This window comes from Zea mays, chromosome 7 (assembly GCF_902167145.1).
Source record: "Zea mays cultivar B73 chromosome 7, Zm-B73-REFERENCE-NAM-5.0, whole genome shotgun sequence".
Taxonomy (NCBI): Eukaryota; Viridiplantae; Streptophyta; class Magnoliopsida; order Poales; family Poaceae; genus Zea; species Zea mays.
Window position 1 is genome coordinate 184,319,810 of NC_050102.1, and position 13,920 is coordinate 184,333,729.

Consider the following 13,920-nt stretch of genomic DNA (forward strand, 5'->3'; position numbering starts at 1 on the left):
GCACCGGACACTGTCCGGTGCACCACTAGACAGTCCGGTGTGCCAAGCCGAGCTGGACTTTGGTTGTACCTAGCCAAGTCTTTTGCAATTCTTTTCTTTTCTTCTTTTATCTGTTTCTAGCACTTAGACAATATATGTTAGTACTCAAAACAATGTACTAAGTCTAGAAACGTACCTTGTTACATGATTTGCACTTCTTGCTTGTTTGGCACATAATCAACTCACTTAATATGTGTTGGACACTTAATCACCAAAACATTATAGAAATGGCCCAAGGGCACATTTCCCTTTCAATCTCCCCCTTTTTGGTGATTTACGCCAACACATCAAAAAGCAACAAAAATAAGTGCAACATCGATGCAAATAAGGACCAAATTGTTTTGACTCTAATTTGGCATATTTGGATCATTCTTTGCCACCACTTGGTTTGTTTTTGCAAATCAAATTCATTTTCCTATCTCCAAGTCAAACTCACTTGTTTGGGCATGAAGAGAGATATTCGAAAAGTAAAATTGATCAAGATCCAAAAACTCCCCCTTTTTCCCATAATAAAAAATTCTCCCCCACAAGAGACTAAATTTTGTAATAAGAGCATTTTGGACAAATCAAAAGTGCTAACTCTATTGTTTTCATAATTCACAAGTGGTAGTTGATCCATTTGCTTTGGCCTTAATTTCTCCCCCTTTGGCATTAAGAACCAAAACGGGATCATTATTGGCCCTTTAACCCCATTGCCTCACCAAAAATGTCAATTAAGAGCAAACAGGCAATAAAAGCATAAGAATGAACTTGGAATTAAGTACACTAGTACCGGAGTGCAGTGGAAGTCTTTGCATGGTCCAAGTTCACCTTTCCCTTTCAATGCACCTTTGAGACTACATCAAGTATACTTAAACACAAAGGTTAGTCTCAAAGGGTCAAGTTGTAGCACATCTCCTCCTAAATATATGCATCATACACACATGGACTTGTGAGGTCCGAGGATCCCTTGCACAACTTGAGCACCATAAATAAGCAACAAATTACATAAATACATAAAGTAACATGATCAAAGGTATAGAACACATGTATGTTATAGATCAATCCAAGTTACACGAATCTAAGACATTTAGCTCACTACGCAGCCCGCAAAAGGTTTTCTCATCTAATGGCTTGGTAAAGATATCGGCTAGCTGGTTCTCGGTGTTAATATGTTACACCTCAATATCTCCCTTTTGCTGGTGGTCCCTCAGAAAGTGATGTCGGATGTCTATGTGCTTAGTGTGGTTGTGTTCAACAGGATTATCTGCCATGCAGATTGCACTCTCATTGTCACATAGGAGTGGGACTTTGCTCAGATTGTAGCCAAAGTCCCGGAGGGTTTGCCACATCCAAAGTAGTTGTGCGCAACACTGTCCTGCGGCAACATACTCGGCCTCAGCGATGGATAGGGCAACAGAGGTTTGTTTCTTTGAACTCCAAGACACCAGGGACCTTCCTAGGAATTGGCACGTCCCTGATGTACTCTTCCTATCAACCTTGCATCCAGCATAATCGGAGTCTGAATATACAATCAAGTCAAAGGTAGACCCCTTTGGATACCAGACCCCGAAGCAAGGCGTAGCAACTAAATACCTAAGAATTCGCTTAACGGCCACAAGGTGACATTCCTTAGGGTCGGATTGAAATCTAGCACACATGCATACACTAAGCATAATGTCTGGTTTACTAGCACATAAATAAAGCAAGGAACCTATCATAGACTGGTATGCCTTTTGATCAACGAACTTACCTCCTTTGTTGAGATCAACATGTCCGTCGGTTCCATAGGTGTCTTAGCGGGCTTGGCGTCCTTCATCCCAAACCTCTTGAGAAGATCTTGTGTGTACTTCGTTTGGGAGAGGAAAGTGCCATCCTTGAGTTGCTTCACTTGGAACCCAAGGAAGTAGGTCAACTCGCTCATCATCGACATCTCAAACTTTTGTGTCATCACCCTGCTAAACTCCTCACAAGACTTTTGATTAGTAGAACCAAATATTATGTCATCGACATAAATTTGGCACACAAAAAGATCATCGTCACAAGTCTTAGTGAAAAGAGTCGGATCGGCTTTCCCAACCTTGAAAGAATTAGCAATTAAGAAATCTCTAAGGCATTCATACCATGCTCTTGGGGCTTGCTTAGGTCCATAGAGCGCCTTAGAGAGCTTACACACATGGTCGGGGTACCTGTCATCCTCAAAGCCAGGGGGTTGTTCCATGTAGACCTCCTCCTTGATTGGCCCGTTGAGGAAAGCGCTCTTCACATCCATTTGAATTAACCTGAAGGAGTAGTGAGCGGCATAGGCTAATAATTTTTGAATAGACTCTAGCCTAGCCACAGGAGCAAAAGTCTCCTCGAAATCCAAACCTGTGACTTGGGCATAACCTTTTGCTAAAAGTCGAGCCTTGTTTCTTGTCACCACCCCGTGCTCGTCTTGCTTGTTGCGGAACACCCACTTGGTTCCCACAACACTTTGCTTGGGACGTGGCACCAGGCTCCAAACTTCGTTCCTCTTGAAGTTGTTGAGCTCTTCCTGCATGGCCAACACCCAATTTGGATCCTGCAAGACCTCTTCTACCCTGAAAGGCTCAATAGAAGAGACAAACGAGTAATGCTCACAAAAATTAGCTAAACGTGAGCGAGTTGTTACTCCCTTGCTTATGTCACCCAGAATCTGATCGACGGGGTGATTTCTTTGAATCGTCGCTCGGACTTGAGTTGGAGGGGTCAATGGTGCTTCTTCCTCCATAGCTTGTTCTTCTTGTGCTCGCCCTTGATCACGCGCCTCTTCTTGAGGAGCCTGTCCATCATCTTGAGTTGGGGGATGCACCATCGTTGAGGAAGAAGGTTGATCTTGCTCTTGTTGTTCCTGTGGTCGCACATCACCTATCGCCATCGTGCGCATTGCGGCCGTTGGAACATCATCTTCATCTATGTCATCAAGATCAACTTGCTCTCTTGGAGAGCCATTAGTCTCATCAAATACAACGTCGCTAGAGACTTCAACCAAACCCGATGATTTGTTGAAGACCCTATACGCCTTTGTATTTGAGTCATATCCTAGTAAAACCCCTTCTACAACTTTGGGAGCAAATTTAGAATGTCTACCTTTCTTCACCAAAATGTAGCATTTGCTCCCAAATACACGAAAGTAAGAAACATTGGGTTTGTTACAGGTAAGGAGTTCGTAGGAGGTCTTCTTGAGGAGGCGATGCAGATATAGCCGGTTTATGGCGTGGCAAGCTGTGTTCACAGCTTCCGACCAAAATCGCTCGGGTGTCTTGAACTCTCCAAGCATCGTCCTTGCCATGTCGATAAGCGTCATGTTTTCCTCTCTACCACACCGTTTTGCTGTGGTGTGTAGGGAGCGGAGAACTCGTGCTTGATGCCTTCTTCATAAAGATACTCCTCCACTTGCATATTTTTGAACTCGGACCCATTGTCGCTTCTTATCTTTTTCACCTTGAGCTCAAATTCGTTTTGAGCCCTCTTTAGAAAGCGCTTTAGGGTCCCTTGGGTTTCTGATTTGTCCTGCAAAAAGAACACCCAAGTGAAGCGGGAAAAATCATCAACAATTACAAGACCATACTTACTTCCCTTGATGCTAAGGTAGGCAACAGGTCCGAAGAGGTCCATGTGAAGAAGCTCCAGTGGTCTTGATGTTGTCATCACATTCTTGCTGTGATGAGTGCTTCCCACTTGTTTTCCTGCCTGACAAGCTGCACAAGGTCTATTTTTCTCGAAGCAGACATTGGTTAGTTCTAACACATGTCCTCCCTTTAGAAGTTTATGAAGGTTCTTCATCCCAACATGTGCTAGACAGCGATGCCACAACCAGCCCATGCTAGTCTTAGCTATTAAGCATGCATCTAGATCGGCCTCCTTTTTTCGAAAAATCAACTAAGTAGAGTTTGCCGTCTAATACACCCTTAAACGCTAATGAACCATCACTCCTTCTAAAGACAGAAACATCTATATTTGTAAATAGACAATTATAACCCATGTTACATAATTGACTTACAGACAATAAGTTGTACCCGAGCGATTCAACTAAGAACACATTTGAGATAGAATGCTCGGATGTAATGACTATCTTTCCCAATCCTTTAACTTTGCCTTGGTTCCCATCTCCAAAGATGATCGAATCCTGGGAATCCTTGTTCTTGACTTAGGAGGTGAACATCTTCTTCTCCCCCGTCATGTGGTTTGTGCATCCGCTGTCAATAATCCAGCTTGAGCCCCCGGATGCATAAACCTGCAAGACAAGTTACGCTTGGGTTTTAGGTACCCAACTCTTGTTGGGTCCTACAATGTTTGTTACAATAGCCTTTGGAACCCAAATACAAGTCTTGTCTCCCTTGCATTTGGATCCCAACTTTCTAGCAACTACTTTTTCATTTTTACATAAAAGCACAAATGAAGTGTTGCAAGCATGGTAAATGGTGGAAGGTTCATTACATGTTCTCCTAGGCACATGAGGCACATCATTACTTTTTCTAGGCCTACTTCTACCATGCACAAAAGTAGAGCTAGAAGCAAACATAGCATGTGAATTAAACGCATCATAACTCCTATTATAATGAGCATTCCTAGAAAATTTTCTATCATAAATGTAAGCATGACATTTTTGAGAACTACTAGCCATAGGAGCCTTCCCTTTCTCCTTGTTGAGAACGGGAGCCTTTTGGCTTGTTAAGTTCTTGGTTTCCTTTCGAAAACCAAGTCCATCCTTAATAGAGGGGTGTCTACCAATTGTGTAGGCATCCCTAGCAAATTTTAACTTATCAAAATCAATTTTGCAAGTCTTAAGTTGAGCATTAAGACTTGTCACCTCATCATTTAATTTATCAATAGATGCAAGATGTTCATCACAAGCATCAATATCAAAATCCTTGCATCTATTGCAAATTGCAATATGCTCTACACATGAACTAGATTTATTAGCTACCTCTAGCTTGGCATTTAAATCATCATTCACAATCTTTAAACTAGATATAGATTCATGGCAAGCAAATAACTCAGAAGATAGCATTTCATTTCTCTTAATTTCTAGAGCAAGAGATTTTTGAACACTAATAAACTTATCATGCTCTTCATACAAAATATCCTCTTGCTTTTCTAAAAGTCTATCCTTTTAATTTAAAGCATCAATTAGTTCATTAATCGTTTCTACCTTAGCTCTATCTAAACCTTTGAATAAGCTAGAGTAGTCTACTTCATCATCACTAGAATCATCATCACTAGAAGTAGTATACTTAGAGGTATCTCGAACGCTTACCTTCTTCTCCTTGGCCATGAGGCAAGTGTGACGTTCGTTGGGGAAGAGCGAAGACTTGTTGAAGGCCGAGGCTGCCAGTCCTTCATCGTCGGAGTCGGATGAAGAGCGGTCCGAATCCCATTCTTTGCCAAGGTGCGCCTCGCCCTTTGCCTTCTTGTAAACCTTCTTCTTCTCCCTCTTCCCATGTTTTTCTTGTTCCTGGTCATCATCATTATCGGGGCATTGTGCTATGAAATGACCAGTCTTACCGCATTTGAAACAAGAGCGCTTTCCCCTTGCTTTGTTCTTGTTGGGGTACTCCTTGCGTCCTTTCAATGCGGTCTTGAAGTGCTTGATGATAAGCGCCATCTCATCTTTGTTGAGGCCTACGGCCTCCACTTGTGCCACCTTGCTTGGTAGCGTCTCCTTGTTGCTTGTTGCTTTGAGAGCAACCGGCTGCGGCTCGTAGATGGTAGTGGACCGTTCAAGGCATCATCCACATATCGAGCCTCCTTTACCATCATGCGCCCGCTCACAAATTTCCCAAGAATCTCCTCGGGCGTCATCTTGGTGTACCTGGGATTCTCACGAATAAGGTTGACAAGATGGGGGTCAATTGCCGTAAATGACCTTAGCATTAGTCGGACGACGTCGTGGTCTGTCCATCTTGTGCTTCCATAGCTTCTAATCTTGTTGACCAGGGTCTTGAGCCTGTTGTATGTTTGTGTTGGCTCCTCTCCCCTGATCATCGCGAACCTTCCTAGCTCGCCTTCCACCAACTCCATTTTGGTGATCATGGTGGCGTCGTTTCCCTCATGTGATATCTTGAGGGTGTCCCATATTTGCTTGACGTTGTCCAAGCCGCTCACCTTGTTGTATTCATCACCGCACAAGGATGCTAGCAAAACAGTAGTAGCTTGTGCATTCTTATGAATTTGCTCATTTATGAAAACGGGATTGTCAGTACTATCAAAATGCATTCTGTTTTCAACAATCTCCCAAATACTAGGATGGAGAGAAAATAAGTGACTACACATTTTGTGACTCCAAAAAGAATAGTCTTCTGCATCAAAGTGTGGAGGTTTCCCAAGTGGAATTGATAGCAAATGAGCATTAGAATTAAATGGAATACGAGAATAATCAAATGAATAGTTTTGATTCACCGGTTTCTTCTTTGACGAGGAATCATCGTCGTCGTCGTGTGGTGAAGAAGACGAGGCATCACTGTCGTAGTAGATGATCTTCTTGATACGCCTCTTCTTCTTCCTGTTCTTCTTCTTGTGACTCGAGCCAGAGTCAGTGGGCTTGTCGTCTCTTGGCTCGTTGAAGAGGGACTCCTTCTCCTTATCGTTGACCACCATCCCCTTTCCTTTAGGATCCATCTCTTCGGGCGGTTAGTCCCTTAAGTGAAGAGAACGACTCTGATACCAATTGAGAGCACCTAGAGGGGGGTGAATAGGTGATCTTGTAAAATTCAACACTAATAGCCACAAAACTTTAGTTATGGAAGTTAGAACGGCTAAGTAGCCTGAAACGAGCTCTTGTGAACACAGACAATCAAAGAGAAAGCACACAAGAGACACGCGATTTTATCCCGTGGTTCGGCCAAGTAACACTTGCCTACTTCCACGTTGTGGCGTCCCAATGGACGAGGGTTACACTCAACCCTTTTCAAGTGATCCGATGATCAACTTGAATACCACGATTTTTCCTTTCTTAGTCTTTCTCCCGTTTGCGAGGAATCTCCACAACTTGGAGCCTCTCGCCCTTACAATGATGATCACAAAAGAAGCACAGAAGTAAGGGAGGGGAGACCAACACACACAAGACTCAAATCCACAGCACAATCACGCACACGAGTCACAACTCGAGCTCAAAACACAACGCACGGAGTTCACAACTCAAATGGAGCTCAAGTTACTATCTCAAAGAATCGAATGCGTGAAGTTGGAGCCTTAGAATGTTTCTTGTAAGCTTTGGTAGCTCCTCCATGCGCCTAGGGGTCCCTTTTATAGCCCCAAGGCAGCTAGGAGCCGTTGAAGGCAAACAAGGAAGGCCATCCTTCCCTTCTGTCGAGTGGCGCACCGGACAGTCCCGTGCACCACCGGACAGTCACTGTAGACGGTCCGGCGCCGATCTCCTTCCTTTTCTGGCATAGGCGACCGTTGCAGCACGGGGCCAGTTGGCGGATAGTCCGGTGCCCCCTGCCGACCGTTGACGCAGGCCACGCGTCGCCCGCAGATTACGCGGCCGACCGTTGCGCTGGCGACCGTTTGCTCACCGGACAGTCCGGTGCACCACCGGACAGTCCAGTGAATTATAGCCGTACGCCGCCGATTTTTCTCGAGAGTGGCCTGTTCACCGGAGGCTGGCCTGGCACACCAGACACTGTCCGGTGCACCACCGGACAGTCCGGTGTGCCAAGCCGAGCTGGACTTCGGTTGTACCCAGCCAAGTCTTTTGCAATTCTTTTATTTTCTTCTTTTCTCTGTTTCTAGCACTTAGACAATATATGTTAGTACCCAAAACAATGTACTAAGTCTAGAAACGTACCTTGTTACATGATTTGCACTTCTTGCTTGTTTGACACATAATCAACTCACTTAATATGTGTTGGAGACTTAATCACCAAAACATTATAGAAATGGCCCAAGGCACATTTCCCTTTCAAGACTCCAAATTGTGGAGATTCCTCGCAAACGGGAAGACACTCTAAACAAAAAGACCGTGGTATTCAAGTTGATCGTTGGATCACTTGAAAGGGGTTGAGTGCAACCCTCGTCCATTGGGACGTCACAAGGTGGAAGTAGGCAAGTGTTACTTGGCCGAACCACGGGATAAAAATCGCGTGTCTCTTGTGTTGGATTCTCAGTGATTGTTGTGCCCACAAGAACTCGCTCCAAAACTACTTAGTCACGCTAACGATATAATATTTAAGTTTTGTGGCTATTTAGAATTTGCTTTTACAAGATCACCTATTCACTCCCCTCTAGGTGCTCTCAATTACGATCCTATTTTTTGGCAGATCCGAAAATATGTCAGTCGCATGCATGCAGTTTCTATTTTTATACAGATCCAAAAATTAGGACAAATCGTGGGAGTTTCCATTGCATGCGTGCAAATTTTGGATTATATTTTCCTTTCTAGTTCATGCGCGCAAAAAATTAAATGGCATGAGTCACATATAGCATAAATTCTTATACAACGTTGCATAAATACTTACACCACGTAGTATAATATATCAATTCAGCTAAAAACGCCAGCGGAAATTAGAGACAGTTTTATGGCAGGCGTAAAAATCTGGCATTTACGAAGATAAGTGATTTGATTTGATTTTTATGATAATTACGAACATGCAGGAATTAGGGATAGTTTTACGACAGATGTACAAATCTAGTATTTACGAACATAAATGATTTGATTTTTTATGATAATTACGAACATCATAAATCAAGGAATTGACTTTCCAATATGCATGCAAAAAATATGCATGCAGTAAACTGATATACGAACTCCGTGTTCAAGCATAAAATCATACAGTTTTTAGCGTAAATAATACGTGTGGTAGGAATAAAACACAATAATCGAAAAGAAAACACGAATCGGATGAGGTAGTCGCCGGAGGACATCGTCGATGACACAAGCACAAATGTAGGTCATCACTCGGGCCGCCCAAACTGCGCCGGATCGGAGGATGTCACGCGCGATCATCCCTTTCGTGACGCCGCTCGCTCGAACCTCGCGCCTCATGCGTCGTCGTCGCTACTCGCACGTCGAGGGTCGCCGCTTGCTCGCCGACCTTAGAAGTGCAACCACCGCTTGCCCGCACAAGGTCCCCGCCGCCCTATGGACCGGGAAGCCGCCGCCACTACTCCAGATCGAGGAACCGCCGCCACCGCGCGTCGAGGTCAGGGAGCCGCGACCACCGATTGGGGTCCACCGCCGCGCACGCTCTCGGGCAACCGCCGTCACTAATGAATCGGTGTGGAGCGTAAAAAACTGAACCCTAGCACTCCAGATCTTATTTTATAGAGGTCCGGACCTGGTCCGACTCGACCGGGTTGCACCGTCCGACCTGAGCTTACTCTAGTTATTGGAAGCTCAGAGCTCTTAATATATAAACTATATATATATATATATATATATATATATATATATATATATATATATATATATATATATATATATATATATATATATATATATATATCTTGCAAGGCCTCAAGCCGCACATATTTGACAGGTTGAAGAAAATCCGCGGGGCGATGGGCGACTGAATTACCCGCGGTACTCTGAAGCATGCAGACAACACCATCTAGGGCAACGGGCTTCACACCTTTCTTCTTGGCATTCGACGCGAAGGCAGTGCTCCCTAAGGAGCTAGAGTATGGATCACCAAGGACTGAGGCCTAGAACGACGAGCAAGCAACGATGGATGTGCAACTCTACGTCAGCGTACTCGATGAAGCACGTGATGAAGTCATCGTCCGCTCATAAGCATTCTTCGTAGCAAAAATATCTAATTCATGGGTTTTCAATTTATAATAAAGCACATATGAAGTTAGAGTGCTCATGAGAGTAGATTCTCTAATTGAAGCTACATTCATATTCCGATAGATATGTCTAATACACTAAGTAATTGTCTAGTATTTTTAGCGTATGCGAAAGTAACATTAACATATCGCAAATTGCTAATAATTTTATTAAAACATACAAATAACTCATCTAATGATTCACCAGATTTTATCTCAAAGCACATATAATCCTTTTTAAACATATATTGACGAACAATTTTATTGTGTTAGAACCTTCGTGACAATCATAAAGTGCTTTTTATATCTCATATATAGACTTGAAGTGCAGCAAGCAGTCAAAGTCACTCCTTCTAAAACCTTAGATGATCAAATTTCTTGCCTTGCTATTAATATCCTCATTCGTCTCATTAGTTTCATTAACTTGATTCCAATTCATGCCGAGCTCTGCGTCCATTAAGTGTTGGGGGGTTGTGATCTCGATGAGTATATAGGCATGATATCTCGAAAATAATTGCACATCTAATGGGATGTTTAGTTTCTATGAACTAATTTTTAGTCGCTCTATTTTATTCCATTTAAAATGGAGGGAATAAAATCAGTTTCTCGAAACCAAACACCCTCTATATCTTAATATTTTTAATGATTTGAAAAACTCATTAGCTTCTTTAAGTTCTAACATGGCTTGATAACACAAAAATGTGATTGCAAAAATACTAGCATGCACTAAATTGAAAACTGAATTTTCGGGGTGCAAAAATTCTCTGCCGACTGGCGTGGAGGCTTGCAAGTTGCACCCCTCTATTTCGAAACAAAAAGGGCAAGAAAAAAGGCCCGCGGGCCGCTAGCCGCGACGCGGACCCATCGTGCGCCTTCGCTTCAGCCGTGAGCCCGCAACCGACCCGCCGCAAAAGACCAAAACCCTAGCCGTCACAGCGCCGCCCCCGAACCATAAACCTCCACCTCGCCGGCGGCCATGGCGTTCTCCGGCAGGATCCAGGAGCTCGTGAGGAAGTATGGCAAGGTGGCCATTTGCGTCCACCTATCCGTCTCCTGCGCCTCCATCGCCGGCCTTTACGTCGCCATCAACAACAACGTCGACGTCGAAGCCGTTTTCCGGAGGTTCGGTATCTCCCCCGGCGTTACCGTAGGCGGCGAGGCCTCACCCGCCCCCGTTTCCCGCGATGAACACCTGCGCGACGTCCCCCTGCCGCCCATGGCCAACGAGGTACTGCAAGAAGAGACGGAGCGAGAGCGGCAGCCCCGCAACAGGACGATGGAGCTCGTGGCGTCAAGTGGCGGCGCGTTCGCGCTCGCTGTCGTCTGCAACAAGGCACTATTCCCCGTGAGGGTCCCCATCACCATCGCGCTCACGCCGCCCGTCGCCAGGGCCCTAAGCCGCTGGAGGCTCGTCAAGAGCTGATCTGTGAGTCCGTTTGCCGCTTCGGATTGCCCTCTGCTATTTTAGTTTCAGAGTCAAACTTTGATGCAACCTTCAACTTCAATATGCTGTTGGATGATGTGGGCTTATTCATAATTTGTGTGAGGTTTCGTTGATTAAATGGTGTGACATTGTAATTTGCTGTGTATCATGTATGTCATTGTGAGGTCGGATTTACCCTGAGAAACGTGAAATTGGAGAAGAAACATCAATAGTATTAAATATAGTCTAATTACAAAGCTAATTACATAGATGAAGACTAAACAACGAGACAAATTCATTAAACATAATTAATCTATGATTAGCAAATATTTATTATAGCACCGCATGGACTAATCAGTCTTAATATGTTCGTCTTGCTGTTCAGTCTTCATCTATATAATTAGTTTTGTAATTAAACTATATTTAATACTCATAATTGATATTTAAACATCCAATGTGTCATGAACTAAACTTTAGGCTCATAAAAACACTCTATTAGATCCGTTTGGATCCAAGGGACTAAATTTTAGTCCTGTCACATCAGATGTTTGATTATTTGAATACTAGTTATAAGTATTAAATATAGTCTAATTACAAAACTAATTACACAGATAAGGACTAAACAGTAAGACGAGTCTATTAGATCTAACTAGTCCATGATTTGCACATGTGATGCTACAATAAACATTTGCTAATCATGGATTAATTAGGCTTAATAAATGTAGTTTTCATCTATGTAATTAGTTTTGTGATTAGACTATATTTAATACTCGTAATTGACATTTAAACACCCAATATGACACGGACTAAACTTTTAGTTAGTTGAACCAAACATAGTCAAATCCTTGTTCACAAACCGTGGTCAGTGCCCAATGAATTTGTTTGTGCTAAAGTTGTGGGCTTACAAGTTTTGAACACCTGTATTGGCCATAGGGCCTGTTTGTTTCGGTTTATGGCCAAATTTTGGCTGTTAAACGCTTCGTTTCTCAGTCCGCTTCTGTGAAAATTGCTCAAATTAACGTGAATACATCATGGTTATCAAAAAGTTGCTTAAGCACCTTTTAAACGCCTTTTAAGCGCCAAAACACTCTAAGTGCCTAAAGCGCTAGAACGTTTCACGAACAGCGTAAAACACTCGTTTTAGGCGCTACAACACTAATTTTAAGCGCTAGTTTTAGACGTTTAAACGCTATGGGCCGTGAAAAGTGACACTTTAACACTTTAGGGAGGTCCAGCTCCACCCCCAGCCCACGAGAGAATCATCGTGCACCCTAAAATGAGCCTGCCAGGGGTCATCCACCATCCGCTCGCCGCCCCTGCGCCTGTGATCTACCGCGGCAAGGAAGGGAGATTGAAATGTTGGTTACTAATATTCATGATTTGGATGATGGTTCCTGAGAGATCATGATGGAAGGGAGATTGAGAGTGATGCTTGTGTCATTGTGGTTGTGGGCATGTCGTTTTAGTTGATTGTGTGCATGTGGTTGTTAGATGTCATTTTAGAAGTTGCCGTTTTAGTTGATTGTGTGCTTGTGATTATGGATATGTCATCTTAGAACTTGTTTTATGGGAGATTGGTATTTCCCTTGATATTATTATGTGAGCTTATGTTATGTTGACATTTTGGTCATGTTTAAAAAGACGTTTTAAAGCTTACTTAAATGTTTTAAAGTAAAAAAGCAATCATGATTGCTTCAACGTTTTATCGCTTTAATAACCATGGAATACAGAATCCATCGAGTCATCGCGATGGTAGGAATCTGCTGTTTCCTAAACCGTGTAGACCCCGCTCCCATATTCCTTCGCTCGCAAGTTCCGCGATATTCAGATTCTGATGACAATTGGATTACACATGAACCTAGATTCTCAAAAAAGCTCTTCAGGAAAAAGCTGCCTCAAACAGGCCTATAGGGTGGTAACTGTAACTGGGTAATGTTTATCCATATCATTGTTCGAGCTTTCTTGTAACCTTGTTGCTATGCAACAGGTTAGTTTTCTAGTTTGACATAGGGTTCCTACTTTTTAAGAGTGAAACTTGTTTGGAAAGCTATGTATGCAGAAAATTGAATTTTATTGCCCTATTAATTGTTTGGGTACACTTAAAGGATAATTCTATTCTATGCTTACATGTAGGATCTCTATATTTTGGTCAATAAATATGCTGCTTAGCATATCGTATCAAGTGCAGTAGCAGAGCCAGAACTGATTTCATTTACCCATGTCATGTTAATCATTAAATCACATCTTAAATTTGTTTGATATGAAAATTCAGCTTGAACACAAATGCGCACAGGATATAAAAAGCTCCTTACAATACTAACCTCACTTGTGTACATGATCTTCAGGTGTTTTTTTCGTCACAACTGCTCTGGGATATAGGGTGCATCCACATCCAGGAAATCCAGAGAGAAAATTCGCCGCGGTTTGTTTTTTGTGGTCATGGATGAAAGCTGAAATCCCTGGAGCGAAGTCTCATGTTGAACTCCCCTTTGTTCATCAGTGAGGTGTGAATCCCTGGCAGAACGCCCTGCTGATTTTGTAACATGAACACAATGGCTTGGGGACAAAATAAGAACTGCGATCGAATGATTGATACAAGAAGCTACGTCTACACTCGCTTTATGTGACTTTGCCTGTTTCTCTGATCGAGTGTGTGAAATCTATGTACTGTTCTCACTTCTGAGTGA

At 43.0% G+C, this 13,920-nt stretch overlaps 1 protein-coding gene across 1 annotated transcript; it reads left to right on the top strand.

The window, feature by feature from the left end:
- Nucleotides 1-10,761: 10,761 nt before the first annotated feature.
- LOC100276799 (uncharacterized) lies at nt 10,762-13,851 on the top strand. The gene is given in 2 exon segments (NM_001150509.1): nt 10,762-11,236; nt 13,579-13,851. A coding segment is annotated over 1 exon segment (447 nt). The 5' UTR covers nt 10,762-10,786; the 3' UTR covers nt 11,234-11,236; nt 13,579-13,851.
- The last annotated feature ends 69 nt before the right edge of the window (nt 13,852-13,920 follow it).